The 26468-nt window shown below is 38.3% G+C and overlaps 2 protein-coding genes across 4 annotated transcripts; both read left to right on the top strand.

Annotated features, from left to right (window-relative positions):
- The first annotated feature begins 802 nt into the window (after positions 1–802).
- cyp3a4.2.L (cytochrome P450 family 3 subfamily A member 4, gene 2 L homeolog) lies at positions 803–26468 on the top strand. Of its 2 annotated transcripts, none has more exons than XM_041562021.1 (13): positions 803–953; positions 3149–3242; positions 4332–4384; positions 8047–8146; positions 13839–13952; positions 16142–16230; positions 17369–17517; positions 19260–19387; positions 21063–21138; positions 22379–22539; positions 24266–24492; positions 25043–25205; positions 26147–26468. In XM_041562021.1, exons 1-13 carry the CDS (start codon positions 904–906, stop codon positions 26234–26236), a joined length of 1494 nt encoding a protein of 497 aa, XP_041417955.1. In that variant the 5' UTR covers positions 803–903; the 3' UTR covers positions 26237–26468. The 2 variants fall into 2 exon arrangements, with proteins under 2 accessions (XP_041417955.1, NP_001091350.1); NM_001097881.1 differs by having other exon boundaries at positions 862–942.
- On the top strand, positions 8180–13511 carry LOC121393716 (lamina-associated polypeptide 2, isoforms alpha/zeta-like). 2 transcript variants are annotated; one of them, XM_041563043.1, is made up of 2 exons: positions 8180–9059; positions 9137–10630. In XM_041563043.1, exon 2 carries the CDS (start codon positions 9137–9139, stop codon positions 10418–10420), a length of 1284 nt encoding a protein of 427 aa, XP_041418977.1. In that variant the 5' UTR covers positions 8180–9059; the 3' UTR covers positions 10421–10630. The 2 variants fall into 2 exon arrangements, with proteins under 2 accessions (XP_041418977.1, XP_041418976.1); XM_041563042.1 differs by having other exon boundaries at positions 8182–9059; positions 9137–13511.

Raw genomic sequence — 26468 nt, 5'->3', positions numbered from 1 at the left:
ATTCACATAACAGGTAAGAAGGAAAGAAGCAAGGGACATTTTGTTGCACACTGTAGATTTACCACAAGCAACAAAACATTATGTTTTTATGCTTGTGAAACACTTTACATGCGGTGATCAGCTGTTATAAAAATGGCTTGCCACAAGCAATGTGTTTTATATGTGACAAATCAAATGTACGTAAGGCAAAAAGCATTTTGGGAGATGTCTCCTGCAGTAAGCACAGATTTCTAGCAGCCAATTACTCTCCCCAGGAGCTGCCATGTTTTACATAGTTTCCAACATCTGAAACCAGCTGAAAGCTACACTTTGCTTTATATGTGACTTGCTCTGAAAAGAAAAAGGGACATAGTATGTATATCACACCCACCCATACATGGGTTTAATATCTGTAAAGCAAGTCTGAAAAAACAGGACATTTTCAAGGGATAGTCATTGGAACTAGGGGCAGATTGCAAAATAGGCCTTATTGTTTGATAGCAGTATATGCTGTTTTATAAATAAAACTGTGGCTTTTCATTTATATTTAATTAAATTTGCCTGAGGATAACGCTCTTAAGCAAATGCATAATAAAGATAATGTCAGGCTTGGCATTTCTGAAGAGCTCATTTGACACCCGTCACCCAGCCTGCACCTTTGTTTCAGGAACAGACATTGCTGCAATTTGATCAGGGCCCATAATGCCATTCATATATAGTGCATTTGTACAGTGTAAACAAATCTTGCATAACTCCTTGTAATGTCAGGAAGGTTGTGCAACTCCAGCCTACCCCTGTCATCATGTGACTGCTCTGACTCACCCAGCAGCAAAGACACAGTGAAAACTACTTGCACAGAGAGAGGAGTTCATTGAGAAAGTTCTCAGGCACCATGAATCTCATTCCTCACCTGTCAACAGGGACATGGATTCTCCTGGCTGCTCTTTTTTTGCTTATATTACTGTGAGTATGAGGTAGTATATCATTTTACTGAATTCTTGTACTATTTTATATATAGGCCTGAGGAGTATCATTTCCCTGATGTTATGGGTCTCACACCTGTGAATGACTGACATGAAGTAACATAGGAACCATTGATGCCAGTCTTATTTGTTATGTTTCTTCCCTGTTAATAGCATTGCCAGTCAGTATTGTTTCTGCCGACCTAATAGGCACCAAAGCAATACACAGTAGTCTGGGATTTATAGCAATGTATGAAGTCACACAAGTCTTTGCTGCGGTTACAAGGATCACAGACTTAAGTAGTTAGTAACTAAATATAAAACTAATTCTGTGTGAGCAGTAAGTGGAGCTCAAATACCAGTCAAAGTGGACTAGATTGATTTGATTTTCTTCAGGTAGTTTTCTACGCTTTATAAAAGCATGTCAAACTTTCATTATCGTGCCTGTGTGGCTCTCGGCTCTTCTCTTCCAAAAGTATGTACCCTAGCTCTCAAATTGCCCTATATTATCAGTTCTAGGTTTTGAATAGGACCGTGGATTCACCAAATTCTGGATTCAGTGCATGTACAAGTGTATGTAAAAGTAAAAGATGAACATAGTTTATAATGAAAAAGCTTTTAAAGAAATTATTTTACCCAATAATATCATTATTATTATTGATATTATTATAATATTATTGTTATTGATATTAACTAACAGTACTTGCCATCCTCCACAGTTTTTGTCATCATACTTAGTTATTTTAGGCCACTGTGTCATCTGAATTTGACATGGCATTTTTAGGATATTTATAATTGCAGCCAATATGTGAATTACATATAACTGCTAAGCTAAACAAATGTGCACCTGCACTTTCAGGCAATTACTATTCTAGTTCAACTTGGGGTTCGATTGCAATGGATTTGTTCTTGCTTATGGAGCTACAAATATACTGGGTGACAAAATACTCATAATCACCCCATGCACTATTTCCTTAAAGGGGATCTAAACAATAATCCAAATTTCTTTTCTATCATGTTAGTTGAGCAAAATAAACTTTACATACACTGTATTTATTATTTAAATTTTGTTTCCTTCAGTCTTGGAATTATACTATCACAGCAACCAGGCAGGAGCCATTTTGTGGACACTTGTTAAAAGAGAAGGAAAGCTACGGAGGCATTTTATTGCCAATAAATTAGCTGCAATAGTGCAAACTAGAATGCTAAATTTATTCTGTAGATTGTTTTACCATACCTGAGTAAAAATCTCTAGAAGCTCTCTGTTTAGAATAGCAGCTGCAGTATTAGCTTGGTGTGACATCACTTCCTGCCTGAGTCTTTCCCTGCTCACTTATAGCTCTGGGCTCAGATTACAGCAGAGAAGGGGGGAGAGGAGCAAGCTGAGCATGATCATGCTTAGGGCAAGGAGGTTTAAGCTGAAGGCAGGAAGTCTAATACAGAAGCCCATGTGTACACAATAGAAGGAAAGAAATGCAGTGTTTATTTTGACATAGGACTCAGAAAAGCACTACTTTACTGGTATATTTAGATGGACCTTTCTGATAAGGCTTACTTAGTTTTAACCTTTCCTTCTCCTTTAAGACCAATTCTGTATCACTCCAAAATTTTGGCCTCAGGCATAGAGGCGGGGCAGATAATATTTGATTGACAGCTCAGATATTTAAATACATTTATAACAGGTATGAATATTTTAATGATAAAAAGAATTTGTGTTCCATGTTTAATTTGCAAAGGACTTTCATAATGCAGCTTTTTAATGTGTAGTTGACAGGTCCACTTTAAGGTTTATGTCATCATAGTTCAGTTGTCATTCTGCTGCTGTCTTCTCTCAATAAGGGTCATTTACAAATGCACACACAAGTGCAGGTGCTCTAAATAGGTTTGCCACCTTTTTTCTGGAAACGTTTCTATGTTTTATGTTTTTTCCCTATTAATGACATTCATTTTTTACTGGACATAATAGAGAATGCTTATTTCATAAAGGTACTTGTCCAGACATGCTCCTGCACTTTCACGAGGTTGCTAATGTCTACAATGTCTTGCCTCTTCTGATTAGGGTTACCACTTTTTCTGAAAAAAAATACTGACTCACAGCTTAAAGGGCAATTCACCTTCATTAGCAAAACTGTAATAACTGAAAAAAAAACACAGAAATGTGTTCAAACTTTCATAACCTGGATAAGTGGTAGTTTTTTTCTTTTCAGCTATGGCATTTGGCCATATGGATTCTTTAAGAAAATGGGAATTCCTGGACCTACTCCATTGCCGTTCATAGGAACATTTCTGGAATTTAGGAAAGTGAGTAAACAAAACTATTTTATGTAGATGTGACTTCATGGTTTTTATTTAAAAAAACTGCCTTTTATAAAGCAGTTCCTGAATTACATTTGGCCTGAATATTGATGATTTTTTCATATACATACTGTGAGCTGTCAGCCTTAATTCCAGTATTTTCTTCACGTTAAAAAAAACAGCCTTTTAAAAACTATTTATTGTATCTGACTGTATAAATATTTCTAAGAATATTTCTAATCCTATGGATTAGCCTCCTGCAAGCTACCATGCATTATTTTATCATTATCCAACAGTTGGTTGATATAGAGGAAGCTGAATGGATTTCACAAAGTAGTCGATTTTGATGCGAGTCTGTTGCAAAATACAATGTAAATCCCTGCCAGCACTGTATCTAACTAGTCACAACCACCCATCAAATATTGGTAGGTAGGCCTTTATTGCATACATCATATAGCAATAGCTACATATCATGTAATTGCAATTTTTAAAATTCTGCATATTGCAAAAAAATTCATACATTTGCTCATGTAAGCATCTGATTCATATTCCAGATGTTTCAGGAAATCAACCCTTTTTAAAGAGTGAACCTGAAAAATGGCAACCACACTTACAGAGCTTTAATGAGAGGGAGGGACTATACATCTAAATGATAGAAACAATTTAATAATTAGGAAATTGAAACCAACTCAAAAAAATACATCATTGTTTAAAGTGTCGGAGAATGGAGTCCGAATTTATCTCAATATTTTCAGAAAAAAAACTGACCAAATCCGCAGGCGTTTTTTCGTCTTATTTATTAATAAACTTTCCAGAAAATTTTGTTTGCCGGAAAAAATCCAAAAAAATTGTACACATTTTTCGGAATTTCGAGTTGTATGTTCATTCAAGGTTTAAAAAAGCTCTCATAGCTCTAAAATTCGACCTTTGATAAATAACCCCCTTAATGTTTAAATGGTTTTTAGCAGACCTAAGATAGACTTACCAAATTGTGAAAAGATCAATTATCTGGAAAACTTCAGATCTCAAGCATTCTGGATAATAGATCCTAAACCTGTAATCTACTTTTTTTATATGCTATTCTTGCTTTTCCAGGGGATGGTACAGTTTGATACAGAATGCTTCAAAAAATATGGGAAGATGTGGGGGTGAGTAAGAAAAATCATGGTTTGCATTCTGTGTTATCATGTGTCATTAATATTCTACCGTTATTAAAATTATCCTGACATACTCCAATGCAATATTGTCTTTAAGAAACCATTTTGACTCACCACTATTGAGGGGCGAATTTCTCCCGCCTCGCTTTGACGAAAAATTTATGAATTTCCCGCGAAAAATTCTCAAAACTTGAATTTTGACGCCGGTCAAATATTTTTTTATGCCAGCGACAATTTGATGCTGGCGACAATTCTGACGCCCATTAAAGTTAATGGGTGCCTGAAATTGTCTCCAGGGACAATTTAGACGCCGGCGACAATTCTAAGCGCCCATTAACTTTAATGTCAAAAATATTTGGACGCCCGCAAATTTTCGCTGGCGAATTTGTGCCTGCCGAATAAATTCGCCCATCACTACTCACCACACACATGAAATTATATCAGTGATAAAGCTGAATAAAAACATTGGCAGCATCATACTGTACATGTGTTTCAGACACTCCCAGTTTGATTCATATATACATACATAGAATTCATTTTTATATTCTTGAGCCCTGGCACATTTTTAAAAAAAGAGAACTCCTACAGAGACCCAGACATGATTTGTTGCAGAAAAAAAAGAGCACATAAATGAAAATGCCATTGTTCTGTTCATTCTCATTTTAAAAGCGACAATGGAATGATTGCAGTTTCCTTAGGGACGATAGTCCACGAAATTGGAACCCCGATCTTGTCCTTAAAGATAAAACCTTCTTTTCATCTCAATGGATTACCTTGTGTCTACTGGAAGTTTTTACTGATGATACCTTGCAGACCTTGTTTACTAGAATTTACAGAGGAACTACAGTCCAGCCCCCCCCTTCCATGTAGCACTTTTTGTAGAGTTTGGTTTTTGTTTGCTCTGGTAAACTTCAAAGATGACATTATAACACACTGTAGTGATTTTGTTGTCAGCTGGATTATGAATTGTTTATCAAACATAAAGGCAAAAAACACTCACATGAACTACAGTATATCCCTGTTTGGTGTTATATTGGGATGTAGTAGTGAATCAATTCACTGCCCTAAGCTGCAGATGTGTGCTATTTCTAATGGCATCTATTTATGTAATTACATAGTTCCATAGTTAAATTGAGTTGAAAAACGAAAAAGTCCATCAAGTTCAACCCCTCCAAATGAAAACGCAGCATCCATACACACCCCTCCCTACTTTCACATAAATATATACTCATATCTATACTAACTATAGAGTTTAGTATCATAATAGCCTTTGATATTATTTATGTCCAAGAAATCATCCAAGCCATTCTTAAAGGCATTAACTGAATCAGCCATCACAACATCACCCGGCAGTGCATTCCACAACCTCACTGTCCTGACTGAATAACCACCTACGTTTCTTCAAATGAAAGTTCTTTTCTTCTAGTCTGAAGGGGTGTTCTCTGGTACGGTGATCCACTTTATGGGTAAAAAGGTCCCCTGCTATTTGTCTATAATGTCCTCTAATGTACTTGTAAAGTATAATCATGTCCCCTTGCCTTTTTTTCCAGAGAAAACAACCCCCAATCTTGACAGTCTACCCTCATAATTCAAGTCTTCCATCCCTCTAACCAGTTTAGTTGCACATCTCTGCACTCTCTCCAGCTCATTTATATCGCTCTTAAGGACTGGAGTCCAAAACTGCACTGCATACTCCAGATGAGGCCTTACCAGGGACCTATAAAGAGGCATAATTTATTATGTTTTCATCCCTTGAGTTAATAACCTTTTTATGCAAGACAGAACTTTATTTGCTTTAGTAGCCACAGAATGACACTGCCCAGAATTAGACAACTTGTTATCTACAAAAACCCCAAGATCCTTCTCATTTAAGAAAACTCCTAACACACTGCCATTAAGTGTATAACATTTAATTATTTAAGCGCATAACCTTGCATTTATCAACACTGAACATCATTTTCCAGTTTGCTGCCTAGTTTCCTCTGCAAAGTGGCAGCATCCTGCATGGAACCTATAGTTCTGCACAATTTAGTATCACCTGCAAAAATAGAAACAGCACTTTCAATGCCCACCTCCAGGTCATTAATAAACACGTTTAAAAGCAAGGGACCTAGTACAGAACCCTGCGGTACTCCACTAACAACACTGGTACAATTAGAAAATGTTCCATTTACCACCACTCTTTGTAGTCTATCTTTTAGCCAGTTCTCTATACAGGTACAAATACTATGTTCCACGCTAACATTCCTTAATGTAATCAGTAACCTTCTGTGTGGCACTGTATCAAATGCTTTAGCAAAGTTTAAGTAAATCACATCCACTGCCATTCCAAAATCAAGGTCCCTACTCACCTTCTCATAAAAAGAAATTAAGTTAGTCTGGCAAGATGTATGATAAAAAACTTTTCTTTAATACCTTTTTAAAAACAAACAATGATGCCACTTTACTGATTAGTCCATGTCTAAGTCACAGTAAAATGTAAAGCACATGTAAACCTACTCCAGAGTACTTGAATGGATTTAACATGACCTAGATTCTACTGGCTCTAACATGAAAGAGTAGATTCTCCCTTTAAACAATGATACTTTCATACACTATTCAACTTGCTGGTTATCTGATCACTAGGATTATTAGCAGACTTCTAAGTACCGAGAGGGGGCAAAGACAACCCTTACAACCTTATAGAATAGAAAAATGCAATAGAATTTTGCCTTTAATTGTCCTATTTCCCATTTTGCTTTTCTTACATGAATACCATAAAACACATTTCCCCGCACATGCACATAAAGTCACTTTTCCATAAGTAAAGTAAATAAAAATGTTCCTAAACTACCAAACTAGTACAGGTATGGGATCTATAGTCAATAATGCGTGGGACTTAGGGTTTTCCAGATATGGAGCACTGTGCCTTCAGGCTTCTAAAAATATTATGTATGTATATTTACGGTATGCTAACTTAGTTATCACAACTACAAGGTCTTATTATTTATTCAGAAAACGAATTAACTATGGGAAATGGCTTTCTGGAAATGCGGTTTCACAATCCAATTACTGCATTATATATTGTTAAACCATTTAACTGCCAGAAACTGGGGATGCACCGAATCCAGGATTCGGTTCGGGATTCGGCCAGTATTCGGCCTTTTTCAGCAGGATTCGGATTTGGGTCGAATCCTTCTGCCCAGCCGAACCGAATCCTAATTTGCATATGCAAATTAGGGGCAGGGAGGGAAATCGCATGACTTTTGTCACAAAACAAGGAGGTAAAAAATGTTTTCCCATTCCCACCCCTAATTAGCATATGCAAATTAGGGTTTGGATTCAGTTCAGTATTCGGCCGAATCTTTTGCGAAGGATTTGTGGGTTCGGCCGAATCCAAAATAGTGGATTCGGTGCATCCCTACCAGAAACGTAGAAAGTTGCTGGCAAAAAAATCTACAGAGCACCGGCAGTAAACATTCTTTGTTTTATATTTCATTCATAAGAATAGAAAAAGGCATTGCCGGGCACAAACCCCTATTTTTAAAGGGTTAATGTGAAGCAAAACTGTTTTTATTTTAATGAAAATATGCTTTACACAGAACAGCACATTTTAGAACACTGCTACAATTTTTAATTTCCATTTTTGGACTTTCCATTTTGTTTATTTGCAGAACTTATGATGGGAGACAACCCGTGCTTGCAGTCATGGACCCTGCTATAATTAAAACTATTCTTGTGAAAGAGTTTTACACAAATTTCACAAACAGACGGGTAAGATGATTGAATATAATGCTCGGGTGTGTTACTAAAGACATTTTAAAGATGTGTAGGAGAACCCACTGTGAAACACAAATGGAAGTTAGAATAAATAAGTTATATAAATCAAAATCTACTTTAATGGCACAGGATGCAAAGAAGCCCAGTACTTACCATCTACCCAGCAGTAAGCAGTAAAGAAAGGACTGCCTTGCATCACTGGTGCTTCACTCTGTGTGCATTGGTTTGTGCAGTATGCAGCAAGAACACAGGTGCAAGTATTTGTAAATGAGCATTATGATGGGTGTGATTTTTCTCCCCTTAATGCGTTAGCACTCGCGCTCATAGTCATTATTTCCCTTACGTCCGTAACGGCAGCACCATGAGATTTATTTTGCTTTCCCTTACATGTAGGACAAGTGAGAAAAAAAGAGTTAATTCTCCCCACCCATAAATACCAGCTACTCAAAACCCCCTCTAGTGTTTTTTTGTCCTACCTTCGTAGGCAGGTGAGTGTATTATCCGCGTAAAGGTGGATGCCATATTAACGTTCTTTCTGGTTTTTTCCTAGATTAAAGATGCCAGGTCCCTAGGGGACTTGAAGACCGCAGACTGCATTACCCAAGAGGTCTTTCAGTCGGAGGTGCGAGTGGCCTCTTAGGTTTTGCCGTCGCCGCAATAGACTGTGCAGCCGAGGGTTGCCCATAAACAAAATGGCGACGATAACCTATGACACGCAACCTAGAGTTGACGTGATTGGTTAAGAGATGTTTACACTGATGATGCGGATCAGGTGTGCTGAAGTAGGCACCAGAGGATCTTTAAAGCTAATCACGCTGTGTTCAGACGCTCCCCTTGTATAGGAGTGTGATCAGCCTGCTGCTTAGACGTTGCTGCCTGGGTTGCAGCCTCCTTATTCAGCACTAAGGTACAAGGTACTCTGTGGGCATGCTTTTTACCTAAGATTCCTTTATAATCTATGTGTAAATTTTCATGTTTTTTCAGATGTCTACCCTAGAGCCACCACCTGTCAAAAGACACAGGAAGTCAAAGCATCTGCAGTGTAGAGCATGTGACATACTTCTCCCAGATGACTATGGGAAAAGGTTTTGTAAGGACTGTCTGTCCTATCTGGCTCACAAGGATGTTGAAGCACTTCCTGAAGCTTCTTCTTCGTGGATTAAGGAGTTTATAAAATCAACTATGAAGGATATGTTTAACCAGTTGCAACCTGGCCCAGTCCCTATTGCGGATGATATTGTGAATTCTCCTACAATAGTTAATCCTATATCTTTAGACGGATCAACTCAGGATTCATCCTCGGATGAGGAAGAAATCTTAGCCTTGTTTCCGGTGGAAAGCACTGCGAAATTGATCAGGAGAGTAAGGTTAACGATGGAATCTCTGGAAAGCGAGGATTCGCAGGCAACCACTTCTCAGGTAGCTAAGAAATCTAAAGATTTTCCGGTTCACCCAGTCATGAAAGATTTAATGACTAGAGAGTGGAAAAATCCTGAAAAGCCTCCGTCTATAACAAAAAGACAAAAGCTTTTGTTTCCCATTCAGGAAGAGGAGATACAGTCCTGGGGGACTCCTCCGAAAGTAGATGTAGCCATTGCCAGACTGTCTAATAAAACACTCATTCCTGTGGAAGATGGTTCAGGATTAAAGGATCCTATGGATCGCAAGATGGAGTCCTTACTTAAAAGAGTTTATAATACGGGTACAGCTATTTGTAAGCCAGCCTTGGCTGCCTCGGCAGTGGCTAGATCAACCAGGCATTGGCTCAAACAATTCACGGAGGATATCAACAACAACATATCCCGTGTGGAGCTTCTGGAATCCCTGGAAAAGGTCAATATGGCAGTTGAGTTCTTGTGTGACTCATCCATTGAAAGTATTAAGCTAGCTGCGAAAACTATGGCTTTATCTACAGCATCCAGAAGAGCTTTATGGCTAAGAACCTGGTCAGCTGATTCAGTATCCAAAAACAGCTTATGTGCCATGGCATTTGAACCAGGTCGTCTCTTTGGATCAGAGCTGGATAAACTTTTGGAATCTTTGTCAGGCTCTAAGAATAAGCGTCTTCCTCAGGAAAACCAATCAAATAGGAGCAAAAATTCCTTTTTCCGGAATAGAAGAACATCACCTAAAAGAGATAACTACTTTCAAAGAGACAGAAGAAGGAACGATACAAATTCCTTTCGGCCCAATAGAGCATTCAATTCTTCCAGAGGGGAGAGAGGATTTGGGAAAACCTTCCCACCAAAGAAAAGGCCATCCTTCTGACGCCAGAAGTTTACTGCCGGTAGGGGGCAGATTAATTTTTTTCTTTCCAGAATGGAAAGAAACCATTGCAGACGCATGGATACTCCAATTAATTGCAGAAGGCTACAGAATAGAATTTCTGAGTCTACCTCCTCAGAGGTTTATTCTTACTCCCTTAAATTCTCCAAACAAACAGCTGGCTCTCGAGCAGGCCATCACAGAATTTGTTTCAGCCAGAGTTCCCGAACCAGTGCCTCCACTGGAGATTCATCGAGGAACCTATTCAAAGGTCTTTTTAGTCCCCAAGCCAAATGGGACTTTCAGAACGATTGTAGACTTAAGACAAGTAAATCAGTTCATCCACAAGAAGACTTTTCGTATGGAAACCATCAAGTCAGTGATAAACATACTAGACAGAGGCGACTATATGGCTTCTTTGGATCTCAAAGATGCTTATCTGCATATTCCAATTTTTCATGCTCACAAGAAATTTCTTCGGATTGCTGTGTTCATCAAAGGAGTTCTGCACCATTATCAGTTCAGAGTTCTTCCTTTTGGGATAACAACGGCACCTCGGGTGTTCACCAAGGTTGTGACCTCGATAGCAGCGGTTCTAAGAGAAGAAGGGATAACTCTTATACCTTATCTAGACGACTGGCTGATTACAGCAGTGTCAGCAGCGCTGTTAAAGAAACATTTAAACAGAACCATCGAGCTGCTTCAGTATCTAGGATGGATAATAAATTGGGACAAATCAACCCTAGAACCATCCAGAGCAATAAAATTTTTGGGACTCATCATCAAATCTGCGGAAATGAAGTTATATCTTCCCCAGGACAAGATTTACAGTTTGAGGGAAGCTGTTCAAGAGATAATCAGAAACCCTCTTTCGACAATCAGAGGCTTAATGAGAGTCCTAGGTCTCATGACGGCATCAATAGAGGCTGTCGCTTGGGCGAAGTTACACATGAGACCTTTACAAACAGAGATACTTATGAGTTGGAATCGGAAAGTTTCCTCCATAGATATGAAGATATGTCTCAGCGCAGAGACACGATCCAGGTTGGAATGGTGGCTTCAGGAGAATCACCTAGTACAGGGTCTATCTTTTCAACAGCCGGAATGGATAGTGCTAACTACGGATGCCTCTCAATGGGGATGGGGAGCCCATCTGAGCCATCTAACGGCACAGGGCATTTGGGATCCAATGGAAAGCTCCATGTCCTCAAATTTCAGGGAATTGAGAGCGGTCTACAAAGCCATTATGAGTTTCCAAAGACAACTAAAAGGCAAAAGCATAAAGATTCTTTCAGACAATTCCACCACAGTGGCTTACTTGAACAAGCAGGGGGGGACCAGAGTTCCCTTGTTGAATCAGGAGCTATTCAAGATCTTGAATTGGACAGAGAGACACAGTCCTCGTCTGATGGCGGTGCATATAAAAGGAAAGGAGAATTTCATAGCGGATCATCTCAGCCGGAAAAAGATTGCTCCAGGGGAATGGTCCCTAGATCAACACATATTCTGGAGAATTACAGATCGATGGGAATGCCAGAGATAGATCTCATGGCCAACAGGAAGAATCGCAAAACACAGAGGTTTTGCTCCTTAAACAGACTAGATCGTCCGGATTATATAGACGCCATGTCAATCAGGTGGAAATTCCAACTAGTTTACATCTTTCCCCCAATACCTATGATTCCCAAGGTTTTACAGAAGATCAGATTGGAGAGAGTGCAGACAATTCTCTTAACCCCATTTTGGCCTCGGAGGAGTTGGTTCTCTCTGTTAATGAGAATGTCCAGAGGACAGTATTGGATTCTCCCGCACTTTCCGAAGCTATTGACCCAGGGGCCTCGGGCATATCAGCATCTTGCGAGATTGAAGATGACAGCTTGGAGACTGACAGGTCCATTTTAGAGTCGGAGGGACTCTCTAAAGAAGTAGTAGACATACTGATTCAATCCAGAAAAGCTTCTACTATCAAGTCCTATTCTAGAGTCTGGAAAAGATTCAGAGACTGGTGCAAGAGGAAACAGATTTCGGAGACTCAACCTTCTGTGCCGGTGTTGTTAAAATTTCTTCAAGAAAGTTTTGATAAAGGGTTATCGGTAAATACTATCAAAGCGCAGATCTCGGCTTTATCTGCTCTCCAAAATAGATCTTTGTCCACTCTACCGCTTCTTAAAAGATTTGTCAAGGCTATTTCAAAGATCAGGCCTAGACTCATTCAATCCTCTCCTACTTGGGACCTACCTCGGGTGTTGAAGAAATTATGTGAAGCACCTTATGAACCTCTGGAAAATATCTCCATTAAGTGTCTATCTTTCAAGACTTTATTTTTAGTAGCCATTACTTCAGCTAGAAGAGTTGGGGAAATCCAGGCTTTATCAATAAAGGAGCCTTACTTGACATTCCTTCCAGACCGTGTTGTCTTGAGAACCCTTCCTAATTTCAGACCTAAGGTTGTCAATACATATAATATCAATCAGGAGATTGTTCTACCAAACGTTCAGGAAGCCCAAGGCCACAGCTCTCAACTGGTCCTTTTGGATGTAGGCAGAATTCTGAAAGCCTACCTAAGGAGTACAGAAGAATTTAGATTATCTGAAAGTCTATTCATCAGTTTTTGCGGAAGAAATAAGGGGCTAAAGAGCTCGAAACCGTCATTAGCACGTTGGATTAGAGAGACTATCCAGACGGCCTACATTAAGGATAATCTCAATCCTCCATTTCCTGTCAAGGCACACTCTACTAGGAAAATTTCTGCTTCATGGGCAGAGGCAGCCAATGTATCCTTGGATCAGATATGTAGAGCGGCAACCTGGAGTAATCCAAATACTTTCATCCAGCACTACAGGGTAGACATCTCGGCTTCACAGGAAGCTTCCTATGGCAGTAGCATACTACAGAAGGCGATATGAAGATACCCTCCCTTGTTACTCGTTAACTCTCATGGTGCTGCCGTAGGGGACGTAAGGGAATAAGTAAATTTATACTTACCGTAATTTACTTTTCCCTTAGTCCCTTAGGCAGCAATAAATTACCCGCCCTAATAAAATACTTAAGCATCGGTCTGTGTGTCTTATTAAAAAAAAAAAAAAAAACACTAGAGGGGGTTTTGAGTAGCTGGTATTTATGGGTGGGGAGAATTAACTCTTTTTTTCTCACTTGTCCTACATGTAAGGGAAAGCAAAATAAATCTCATGGTGCTGCCTAAGGGACTAAGGGAAAAGTAAATTACGGTAAGTATAAATTTACTTAATATGACCTCCATGTGAATGAATATTCAAGAAAAATGAGTGATTGTAGGATAAACTGCTTTATAAGATAGCATTTACACTTGCAATTTATGTTTTTCAAACTTTATATGAGAAGGAAGTATGTGAAGCATCCAGAACAATTGCTAAAATACAGAACTATTAAACATCATTTACAGAATTTTGGTTTGAATGGCCCCTTTGAGTTTGCCATCACTATTGCAGAGGATGAACAGTGGAAAAGGATTCGGAGTGTGCTCTCACCTACATTCACCAGTGGGAAACTAAAAGAGGTAAACAACACATTTTACTTGTGTTCATCATTTAATGCAGATAATAATTCTATTGTAGTTTTCTGTCTTTTATTACACATCACCATGTCCTGGCAACCTGGGAGATTCACTTAGGAACACAATGGAGCAGATGCAATAGAGTCTCAAAAACTCAATTGTCTGCTCTAAGTCCTGGTATTAGCCAAGGGTAATATGGCCCGTCAACATCAGAAAAGCATCTGCACCCAGAAAACTGGTAACAGTGATGAGAGAGCTAAATGCACTGTGAGTTTAGATATACAGGGCAGATTTGCTGCTTTGTACTGGGAGACCTCATAACAATAGATTCTTAATGATTAAAGCAATAAGCAAATAGTATGCTGGGCATAAGCCCTATTCATTGAACTCGTGATGAACAATGGGTATATGGCCCGTTTATAAGGGTCAGCGGGCCACAGATTATGTTTAACGTTGGTTATAGTTTGACACAACGTTTCCTCTATAGCATTCAAAGGGGGCTGCACAGAGGCACGAGCAGGAGCACCTATGCGCTACCATCTGAAAAATTTTCTGGCGGGGGGCCCGGTGTGCTCTTGTTGCACCACTGGTAAATGTGTAGGCCTTGTGGTCAGGTTCCTCAGTGGGCCTCAGTCCAACACTGTGTATACTTTAAAAAATATGCCATGGAGGCTGTGCTGAAATATCTGTTCCCTGCATCAGAACATCTATTTAATAGGTGGCCAGATTAAAAGGGAAGGTCAAAACCACATAATGTACAATGTAGGCCACAATCAGCCATTTTTTAAAAAACTTTGCTCACTGAGTGGGGCATTGTACATAGCCGTAGACCTTTGCATTCTGTTTCTAAGGGGGAGCAAGTGCTTGGCAAATGAGCACTAAGGGGCATGCTCCTGTACCCATAAGTGCTCTTGCACTTGCATCCTCAGGGATCACAATCTATGGTGTGCAATTCATTGCTGCTCTGGAACCAGTGCAGTCTGCACTAATCTGATATGGTTTATATGTTTCATTTTCAGAAAATGTAATAGGCTGGAGAAAAGCAGATTGTTGAATGGTGGAACACATCCACTGATTTGCTTATAACATCACAAAGGGCCAGATTCAATTTGATAAGAAAATCTTATCTCTCTATTCAATTCCAGATTTTCTCATAGAGGCAGATGCAGTTAAATGAGAAAAATTATCTCACTTTTTATAACATAACTGGGCACATTTACTAAGGGTCGAATATCGAGGGTTAATAAACCCTCAAATTCGACCCTCGAGGTAAAATCCTATGAATTCGAATATCGAATTCGAAGGATTTACCACAAATCCTATGATCGAACGATCAAAGGAAAAATCGTTCGATCGAACAAAAAAACCTTTAGAAAACTGATGGGGAAGGTTCCAATAGGCTAACATTGTAGCTCGGAAGGTTTAAAGTGGGGAAGTATGTAGTCTAAGTTTTTTTTAAAGAGACAGTACTTCGACTATCGAATGGTCGAATAGTCAAACGATTTTTAGTTCGAATCGAAGTCATAGTTGAAGGTCGTAGTAGCCTATTCAATGGTCGAAGTACCCCAAAAAAACCTTCCAAATTCGAAGTTTTTTTATTTCGAATCCTTCACTCGAGTTTAGTAAATGTGCCCCAACAACTGTATTAAAACTAAACTTAATTAGGAGAAAAGTTTTCTCGTACACAGAAACAACCCTGGGTGACCAAATAAATTGTAAAACTGATATTACTGAAAGAGATCATTTGAAAGATACAATTTAAGGCTTGACTGGAAAATGGAGTTAACCAATCACCCAATTAAAAAAAAGTAGCTATGACTGTCCTAAAACTGCACTTTTGCTGTGTGATGCAACTGGAAAATGATTTATTGGGTCAGATAATTTTCATTGGTCATCTACATGTATATGTGTTGGACCATACTGAACTAATATACAGTGGATAATCACATTAGGGGATCAGATGGATATCTGGCATCACAAACATATGTGGTCATCTTAATCCACCCAGGTATCCTTTTGTAGAGGATTTTTATAGCGCCATTTGGAGAGAAGAGGTGACAGTACAAATCTAATTTCTGTCCTATGCAGCATGTTTAATTGATGGGTGGCAGTATGGTACAAGAACAGTGTTCTAGTGATAATATATTTATTAAATGACAATAACGTATCTCTCAATGAACCCGATGTTGTAGATGTTCCAGATAATGAAAGATTACTCAGATATCCTTGTGAAAAACATCCAGGGTTATGTGGACAAAGATGAGCCATGTGCAACAAAGGAGTGAGTCATGTTTAATAACGTTCCTTGTGTTCTATTTTTAACATGAGTTTAAATCTAAAAATACACCTACAGAGAAACAGAGAGGCATTTCCCTGGAGCTAATATATTCAAAGTCAGCTAAAAATATTTTTTTTAATTTTAGTTTTCATGAAAATACCCATGCACTGCTATTTATCACTTATTTATAGCAATGGAAGGCAGCTTTGATAGGAACTTTCATGATAATAGAATCAGCATAATAGCAGAAACTTAAAGGAACAGTTCAGTGTAAAAATAAAAACTGGATAAATAGGCTGTGCAAAATAAAAAATGTTTCTAATATAATTAGGCCAAAATGTAATGTAATAACGACTGGAGTGACTCGATGTCTAATATAATAGCCAGAATCCAATTTCCTGCTTTTCAGTTCTCTAACTCTGAGTATAGTAACTAATCAGTGAGTTTGCAATTTGAACCTCAGCATTCAGCTCAGATTCAAAAGCAACAGTTATGGCCCATGTGCCCCCCCCTCAAGTCGCTGATTGGTTACTGCTTGGTCACCAGGGTAACCAATCAGTGGAAACCAAGAGAGCTGCAAAGAAGGAAGTAGTTTTCTGGATATTATGTTACACATCCAGTCACTCCAGCCTTTATACATTACATTTTTTGCCTAACTAACTATATTAGAAACATTTTTATATAGCACAGCCTATCTGTTTACCCAGCATTTATTTTTACACTGAACAATTCCTTTGAGGATTGTAGAGCAATCAAATGCCCATGCACAACCCTAGGTTCTGTCCCTTCGGAAAGACAAAAAGCCCTAGATGTGATCCAAAGATATTTCATGGCAATGCTTTCATGTCATGTGACAAATTCCTAGTGCATAGTTAATTCAGGTGATTTTCAAATATTTTACTTACTGAGCACAAATGTATACTCACCAAACAAAGTGCCCATCATCAAGGTTCACATCTTTTAAGATGTTATAACATCATATCATCTAACATCTATAAAATATCATATAACATCTATATTCTATAATGGTAATATAACTCCCTGTGTTTTTGAGGCCAGGACATTTAAATGCACGATTGGCCCTTTACATCATAAGTACCTGCAGCTGAAATTTACATTGATATTTCTTTGGACTTTCTAGTGTGATTGGAGCATACAGCATGGATGTCATCACCAGCACCTCATTCAGTGTGAATATTGACTCCCTTAACAAACCATCAGATCCTTTTGTTATTCACATGAAGAAGCTCTTGACAACTGGCTTGATGAGCCCAGTGCTCATCTTAGTGGGTAATTTGTTTTTAAATGATGATTTCCCAATCTCCTACTTACTAACACAAAGTAAAATTAATAGATACTGCACTGTATGAATTTTCTTTTACTAAGTTTTATTGTTTCAATGCTATATGAATATGGTGAAAGAATGAAGTCTCCGATATTATCTCTGATATTATATATATATATATATATATATATATATATATATATATATATATATATATATAGATATATATATATAGATATATAGATATATAGATATAGAGTGGGAGATGAATCCGGCCATTTCTGACAGGTGCAATCCCTGGCATTGAGTTAGGGGCTGACACCTTATCGGATGGCAGTGATGGACGTAATGAGGCCGTGCCTCTTGACGCGATTGGAGCCTAGTGTGGGGGTGTGGTGGCTTCCTCTAATCGGCAGACAGAGGGGAGGAGCCACAGAGGAGCTCCGGCAGCGCGTGAAATGTTGGTGCATCACAGTGTGTCTGGTGCTGGGGTGCGCTTACTGAGCGATCAGGTGCGGTTGTCCCTTGCTTTCCATGGCAGCGGAGGTAACTGCACGGAGGGATAGAACGGTATTGAAGGGCGTGGTGGAGTTGTGAATGCGAGCTGGGGGTAAGTAATTTCTAGCGAGATGCCTGTCACTAGGTGATTGCGGTTTTAATTTTAATGAATTTTTCTTTTGTCACGATCGCAGGGATCACTCACTGGTTTCACATGTATATATTGGCCCTTTTAGTCCAGGCATTATGGGGTTCACTAAATGTATTTGACACTTCGTCCATCACATGACTCTTGGTAATGGTGGGCGCTTGTTGATGATGTCACAGGCTATTTTTGGCGCCAACTCTTCACTTTAAATATGACCACACTTCTGTAAGGTTTGTTTCTTCCTGAGGACGGCTAGAGTTGTAGCCGAAACGTCGGATCAATAAATCACAGCTTTTGCGGCTTTCTTTTGAAGTCCTGTGAGTGCGGTTTTTTGTTATATATATATATATATATATCCAAAGGGTGCACACCATGTGTAAAAACAAAACCTGGGTGCTAGTAGAAAACAATGTACACTGGATCAAGGACAGCACTCCTAGGATGTATTACTCAGAAACCTTTCTTTTTGTGCATTTATATTTTTTGTATGTGATTCTTTATAGATATATAGATATAGATATATAGATATATATAAATGTGTGTGTGTGTAAACTATTTCTATATATGTGTATGCATAAATGTAGCAGAATATGTTCAGCAAGCCACCAGCTGGGGGATCCTTCTGTCAGCAGGGCCGGATTTAGATAGTGGGCACCCCTAGGCCCACTGCAATTTGTCGCCACTGTCTACTCCCCTTTATTCGTGCAATTTTTCATTATTGGGACCAGAGCAATGGGAATTGATGCATGGTAAATGTAAAAAATTATTGTATCTCCTGTGCATCCCCAGTGTTTTTGAACCAATGTGGGCGTGGTTGGGCAGCATGCCGACCCCTAAAATCCTGCAGCCCTAGGCCTGGACCTTGGTGGCCTTTCCACAAATCTGGGCCTGTCTGTTAGTGTTCTTGTTGCCTTCAGTTTCAGTGCAGGCAACAGGCATATAGTAAATCCTTGTCTGGCAACAACTAATTGAAAAGTTAAAAAGAATAATCAATTTATAGGAGTAAACATATAAATATAAATACACAAATCACACATTTGGCTGTTTTGTTCAATTCATGTTTGCAAAAGTGTATGAAAAATGTTTTTGTTGTCTTTTCAGTGATTTTTCCATTCCTTAGACCCATTCTTGAGGGCCTGAATTTGAACTTTGTTCCAAACGATTTCACTCAGTTTTTTATGAATGCTGTCACAAGCTTCCGGGAGAAGAGAAAAAAAGGAGATCACTCGGTGAGAGTAAAAATTGATCTATTAATGTGTTTTAAAAAAAAAAAATTTATTCTGCTCATTTTGAGTAAAGCAGGGCCGGGTCAAGTCACTGGCGCTCACAAGGCAAATCCCTCTTATAATCCTGCCCCCAGGGGGATGCTTGGTTGGTGGGTAGGAAAGAGTGATGCGCCAGTGAGGTTGGGTGTGTGAAAATCCTCTGCATGTGGGCTAGGGATTAGGGGCAGGCATGTAGAAGAGGCATATGCCTGTCATACCCTCACCTTTGCGCCCTAGGCATGTGCCTCTTCTGCCTACCCCTTGTTCTGGCCCTGGAGCAAAGGTGTTTTAAAGTGTATACTTTAACATCAAGAACAAGTGTATGTTATTGCAGAGAACAAGGTAATCAGATATTAAATATAAAGTATCTACTTAAAACTCTCTTACAGATGACCTCCTGATTGTTTTCCTCAAATTACATCACATAAATATATCATTTGCACTGTACAAATCCAAGTGCTACAGTACGGTATATTTACATTTATATATAATAATTCTAATAATTTCCACCAAAATACATTTTATACACTACACATCTCTTACTGCAAATGAGGGAAATAAAATGAAAAAAAACCCCACTGTGTTATACATCATTAGGCATGATCATTATCTCCATTCCATATTACTATTGCACATTTATATGCAATAACCTATGGGACAAATTTACAAATGGACGTATATGTAGCAGCAAATACATTACACTACACAAGCCTGGGAAACCGTAATAAAATAAAATTAGTTGTTATTTTGCCCTATACATGTGCCCACTGTATAGTTTAGGTGCCATATGTTAGGAAATGTAGGGGGGGGAAGGAGGGTACCCCCCAAAAAAAATTACTATCTTTTTCAGCCTATCACCATTAAAAAAGTAAAAGACACCAGCGTTTTTTGGGACTTTGAAAAAATGTAAACTTTTTTTGAAGCAAGTCCTATCTAATCTATTGCACTCCTCCTGGTCTGAGGTGGCGAAGTAAAGTCTGGCGCAAGAGGTAATGTTCACGAAAATCCGTAACCTGGCGTAAGGGTAGTGCGAAGTAGCGCTAGAGTAGGTCCACTTCGCTAGCGAATTTACCTCAGCACCCGTTAGTAAATCGGTGAAGTGGAAAAATGACGTCATGCTGGTGAATTTTCGCTAGCGTTAGCCACTTCGCCCTTTAGTAAATTTGCCCAAAAATGTCTACTCTTGTTCTCCCATTTTTGACAACATTCTTAAAACTGCTTCAGTCCTTGGCTTCTACTGTATATACAATTACAGAAAACTGTAATTACTCAGAAGGGAGATAGCCAGTGTACGAAACAGAATCTTAGATAATAAATAGGATTTGATAGCTGCCATTCTCCCTAACCATGACATTGCTTTAAACCTCCATTCTTGTAACAGTTTCTCAAAATTCACAATAATAGATTCAAAGCTGACTTGCAGACATACAATACAACAAAAAATGAAAACCAATTGCAAATTGTCTCAGAATATCACTCTCTACATCATATTAAAAGTTAACTCAAATGTGAACAACCTTATTATTCTACTGTAAATGAAATGAATTATACCAGCCTCAAATTTTATGTAGCTTTACTTCTTTTCAAATGTCTAATGGTAGGAAGCTGCATTTGTTATTGTTCATCTGCTTGTCAACAGGGACGTGTGGATTTACTTCAACTTATGGTGGATTCTAGGACAACAGAAGGAAATGATTTAAGCAATCAGCACAAAGGTATTGATGAATGAATGCAGGTTTAACTTTAAGACAATTCTGCTGCAATAGTGTTTGACTTTTATATCTTTTACATTGGTGGGGAACTTTAGTTTCAGGGCTGTTGCATATAGGAAATGGAACAGGACAGCTATTATGAAAACTGTGGCACTGCTTTCCCGGTCTGAAAGTCACTTAGAGTGAGATCCAGGCCCAGACTGGCAATCTGTGGCTTCTGGCAAATGCTAGATGGGCTGCTGTGAGTTGCCATAGACAGTCTGGGGTGAATTCTTGCTTACTGTGAATATCTAGAAGCCTGAAGGTCAGTTAAGATTTGTTGTAAACACTTATTTGCTATCCTGGACATTTTCAGGAATATAGCAGGGTGAACTATATGACAATAATTTTGCAAAGAGTACTCTGACTAAATAGTAAATAATAGCTATATTTATTCATATTTAATAATTTACCATGATGTACAGCATGGAGGTAACAACAGTCACCTGCCAATAAAAAAAATCATGCCTTCACATGATTTTTTTTATTGGCAGGTGACTGTTGTTACCTCCATGCACCTACTCTTGTAGATCAGTACTCAAGATGTATCTGCCGCACCCAAGAACACAACCTAATTTTTAAAGGGGTTGTTCACCTTTGAGATAACTTTTAGTATGATGTAGAGGGTGATATTCTGAGATAATTTGCAATTTGTTTTAATTTTTTATTATTGAAGGTTTTTGAGTTATTTAGCTTTTTATTCAGCAGCTCTTCAATTTATGCAATCTGGTAACTAGGGCCCAAATTACCCTAGCAACCATGCATTGATTTGAATAAGAGACTGGAATATGAATAGGAGAGAGTCTGAATAGAAGGATCAGTAATAAAAAGTAGCAAAAACAATACATTTTTAGCCTTACAGAGCATTTGTTTTTTAGAAGGGGACAGCAACGCCCCTTTGAAAGCTGCAAAGAATCATAAGAAAAAGACAAATAACTATAAAACTATAAAAATAAAATTGAAAAACCAATTGAAAAGTTGCTTAGAATTGGTCGTTCTATAACTTAATAAAAGTTACTTTAAAGGTTACTTTAAAGGTAAACCACCCCTTTTAGTCCAAAGTGGAAAACAAACAGGCCTGGCTTTGTTTGTAACTAGCTTGTGTGTGTCTATAATGGATTTTTAATTTGTAGATCGGTAATTTAGACTAAAATGTATTCCCTGCTTACCATTAGTAATATGTCCCCTTTTCTTTTTATTATAGCTCTGACAGATGCAGAAATAATGGCTCAGGCAGTTATCTTTATAGTTGCTGGATATGAAACCACAAGTACAGCACTGTCTTACCTGTTTTATTGCCTTGCCACCCACCCTGATGTTCAGCAGAGGTTGCATGAGGAAATAGATTCATTTCTTCCTAACAAGGTAAGGCACTTTTGATGCTATATTTAAGTATTTTTGCAGCAACTCCGATAAAAAGATCATAGATAGATAGTTATGTGTGGCTATAAAGATTTATGAACAATAAGGTTCTTTCTATTGAAATTAATTTAATTCCTACAGCTTTTCATTAAATTCCCACAGCTTCCTTGAATTCTAAGTGGGCCACAAGTTCTATCATTTTGAACCTGTTATATATGTTCTGTATCTGCTTTTAGATCAGTGATTTTTAATGGCATGCATGGCCTTGAAACAAACCTAGTAATTTGTTGAAATATATGTTGTGAATATTAAATATTGGACAACATAGCTATCTATATATCTATAGCTATCTTTGCTATACATTCTGCCAAACTGATCTCTTAGTGGCCCTATTCATCCATATTTTTGCCATGTGTGTACTTGCAGTCATTTTTGGGATTATTTTTTCTGTCTGTATTATTTTTGTTTTCTTTTTTTTAAAATATTTACTATATTTTGTCATTCTACAGTTTTTTCTGATATTCAGATTTTTTTTTAGGTATTGATTCCATCTATTAACAGTTTAACTGACTGCATTCCTGCAAATGGCAGGTGTCCAGTAGGGATGTAGCGAACCGCCGCCGATGTGTTCGCGAACGCCGTTCGCGAACACCGGCAAAATTTGCGAACTGTTCGCGAACTGTTCGCGAACTTCGATCATCCGAAAATCGTTCGATTCGAACGATCGAAGGATTTTAATCGTTCGATCGAACGATTTTCGTTCGAATCGAACGAAAATCGTTCGATTTTAGCGATCGAATGGTCGAATGGGCGACCGATTTTGACGCGAACGCCTATTGGCGAACGTCGCGCGACGTTCGCGAACTTGCGGCGGACGCGAACAGTCGAAGTTCGCGCGAACTAGTTCGCCGGCGAACAGTTCGCTACATCCCTAGTGTCCAGCACAGTGCAGGCTTTTACCCAGCAGTACTGCACATATTTTTTTATTTGCTGTAAGGTTCAGGGCACAGCCACTGCAAGTACTGCATGGTGAAACAAGGTAATAGAATGTTTTAACTATATTGTACCTTTAATGTGCTGACATATAAGTTACATACCAAACTATGGGTATCAGATATATAATACACAAAAGCCATGAATATCTTGTAAATTATATCCTTATAAACGGTGAGTTCTGATGTCATCAGTTATAAACGGTGAGTTCTAATGTCATTTCTGTCACATGACTCACTAAAACATGTGTATTATAATAAATAAAGTACCCCCAGTGGTAAAATATGAGGATATTAGAAGTTACCTTGGAGTTCCATGACCTGTATAAAAACACTCGGCCTTCAGCCTCGTGTTTTTATATGGTCATGAAACTCCTCGGTAACTTATAATATCCTTATATTTTACAAGAGGGGGTACTTTATTCACTATATAATCAACAATTCTTGATGCAAAGGCTTTCCTTTCAACCCTGCTGGAACTGTACATTATTGCATCCTGAAGCCAGATGTATTTATTCACAGGCAGAGAATCACCCCCGTGTGGCTGTAGCCATAATGTAATTTGTTGTTCAGATCACTTTGCCCTGCTGGAAGAGAAAGCTATAAATTTTAAATTTTACAAGTTCCCTGGCAAATATGTGTAACTTGCACTGTTGCTTCTAACACTCTATTTATGTTTTCTTTTTTATAAACTTTGAATAGGTCATGTCAATAAAGTTACCTCCTGTTTTTCATAGGCCAGTCCTACTTATGACATTCTGATGCAGATGGAATATCTTGATATGGTCATTCAGGAGACCCTCAGGTTGTATCCCCCTGCAGGACGACTAGAAAGAGTCTCAAAGCAGAATGTTGAGATTAATGGTGTTAGCATCCCCAAGGGGACAGTCACAATGATCCCAGCATATGTGCTACAGCGGGACCCTGAGTATTGGCCAGAGCCTGAAGAGTTCCGCCCTGAAAGGTACATCAAAATGACTTTTCTCAAAAGAAGTGAATACTTATACTCATATAGGAAATTGTGGTTGATTCGAAATAAAGTCTACTAAACAATGTCATATAAGAATTCACCTTCCAATAACTCTCCCTCCAGACAGAGTAAAGACTTTCTTTGCTTTAGACCCTCCATTTTTGCCACAATCCCTTATCATATATCACAGAGAAGCACCTCTTCAATTATGTGTGCATTATAAGAGTAAACAAACAGAGGAAACAGGGTACTACACTAAGCAGGAATAAATGACTAAAATTGTAATAAAAAGCTTAATTGTAATGGCATGTCAAATGTTTTGCCTGATAAGAGAAAATGTGGTGAGCAACACACCGGAAATCACCTCATGTGCCCTTGCCCTAAGAGTAAGGAAGGGCCAACAAAACAAAGGATGTACTATTAAGTAATACAATTTAAAAGGGTTCTGAAGATATGCTCAATTACCAATCATTTTTAGCCTTACAGCTCAGTGAGTAGTGACTTCCCTACTAATGTATGTTCTGAATGTTCTCGTGTTTGCCAGGTTCAGTAAAGAAAACAGGGAAACCCATACTCCATTTACCTTTCTGCCTTTTGGAGATGGTCCCAGGAATTGCATAGGAATGAGATTTGCTCTCCTGAGCATGAAAGTGGCTATTGTCACCATGTTACAGAACTTCAGTGTCCGGCCTTGTGCAGAAACTCTGGTAAGAAAGCTTTAAATGTACCATTAGATGGCAGAGAAAATTAAACTAACATAAAGCAAAATAATCATGAATAATGTTATTTTATTTTGAAAAGGTTATTGTCAGTTTTTGCTTCCATGAGACACATCCTTAGTTACTCTATTATCTGTCTAGCAAAAGAGCTTTATTCTTATGATTTATAGATAGGATTCTTCATATAGAACCAGTCAAGCTTTCAAGAATGATAGCAAAACAGGAGACACTTTTTCTGTAGGCCTTGGGCATTCATTTGATTGTATTTAAACCACAAATGGTGAGTAATGCGCTAAAAACATGTACAAGGCATTGTGGTAGAGTTAAGAATGTATAAACTGAGTAATCTAATCTACTGTTTTCTGTAAATATATTAATGTAAAAGAATGAGATTTTTGAAATGATAGGAAAGGAGTAATTGTACTTGACAGTATGCCCTTGAAGGCAGATCAAATCATTATAAAACTGTAGAACTGTTTCTGCTACACAGGCAATTTATACGGCAGCCAAAGTGGGTGGAGGTACTGCTCAATTGTTAGTACATTTGTAAATGGATTCGGGGAGGAGGAGGCTCAGAGCAGAGAAAAGGTTGCAGATTAATAATAAATAATCAATAACATATCTATATCAACAATAAAGAGCATATTACGGTATAGTACATAAATCTAAACACATCACTTCAAGTTCAGAGAGCACACTCATTGTGATGGCAATAAAGCAGAAGCTCTTGTGGTGGAAGAGTGGACATCTGGCATATAGTAAGTGTGAAGCAGAGTAAGGAGGGAGCACAAAAGTTAAAATCTTACTCTTACTACAGTAAGGACATTACCTGTAACATATAAGGTTCAGTAGAATCAGCCATGAAGCTTTGTTTGTTTAGATAAGGACAGGGTACAGGTTAATTCTAACATTTCCCTTTTTTTCTGCAGATTCCCATGGAGTTCAGCACCATAGGCTTTTTACAGCCAAAGAAACCAATTGTTTTAAAATTTCTCTCTCGGACGTCAGCTCAAGAGTAACCAAACAGTATACAGTAAATTTACAAAGGAATTTCTCTTGATGGATTTGATCCTGAATACTGTCTGAATGAGTTTTCTTAAATATATTTTTACATTAACGAATACATAAATATTATGAATATGCAATGGAACATATAATGCTGTGCCTTAGAGATGTACAATCAAATGTACAGACAGAGCAATGTGAATACAAACTTGTTTATGTTATTAAATGGTGCCAAACCTCAAACAA

This window comes from Xenopus laevis, chromosome 5L, assembly GCF_017654675.1.
Source record: "Xenopus laevis strain J_2021 chromosome 5L, Xenopus_laevis_v10.1, whole genome shotgun sequence".
NCBI lineage: Eukaryota > Metazoa > Chordata > Amphibia > Anura > Pipidae > Xenopus > Xenopus laevis.
Note: the sequence above shows the minus strand (reverse complement) of the source record. Positions and strands in the feature narration are given on the sequence as shown.

Bases quoted from the DNA above. Each gene is read 5' to 3' on its own strand.
- cyp3a4.2.L (NM_001097881.1), top strand. From the start codon at position 872: ATGAATCTCATTCCTCACCTGTCAACAGGGACATGGATTCTCCTGGCT. The intron at 4,385-8,046 runs GTGAGTAAGAAA...GTTTATTTGCAG, and splicing joins AAATATGGGAAGATGTGGGG to AACTTATGATGGGAGACAAC. The intron at 21,139-22,378 runs GTATTGATGAAT...TTTTTATTATAG, and splicing joins TTTAAGCAATCAGCACAAAG to CTCTGACAGATGCAGAAATA.
- LOC121393716 (XM_041563042.1), top strand. From the start codon at position 10,472: ATGGAAAGAAACCATTGCAGACGCATGGATACTCCAATTAATTGCAGA.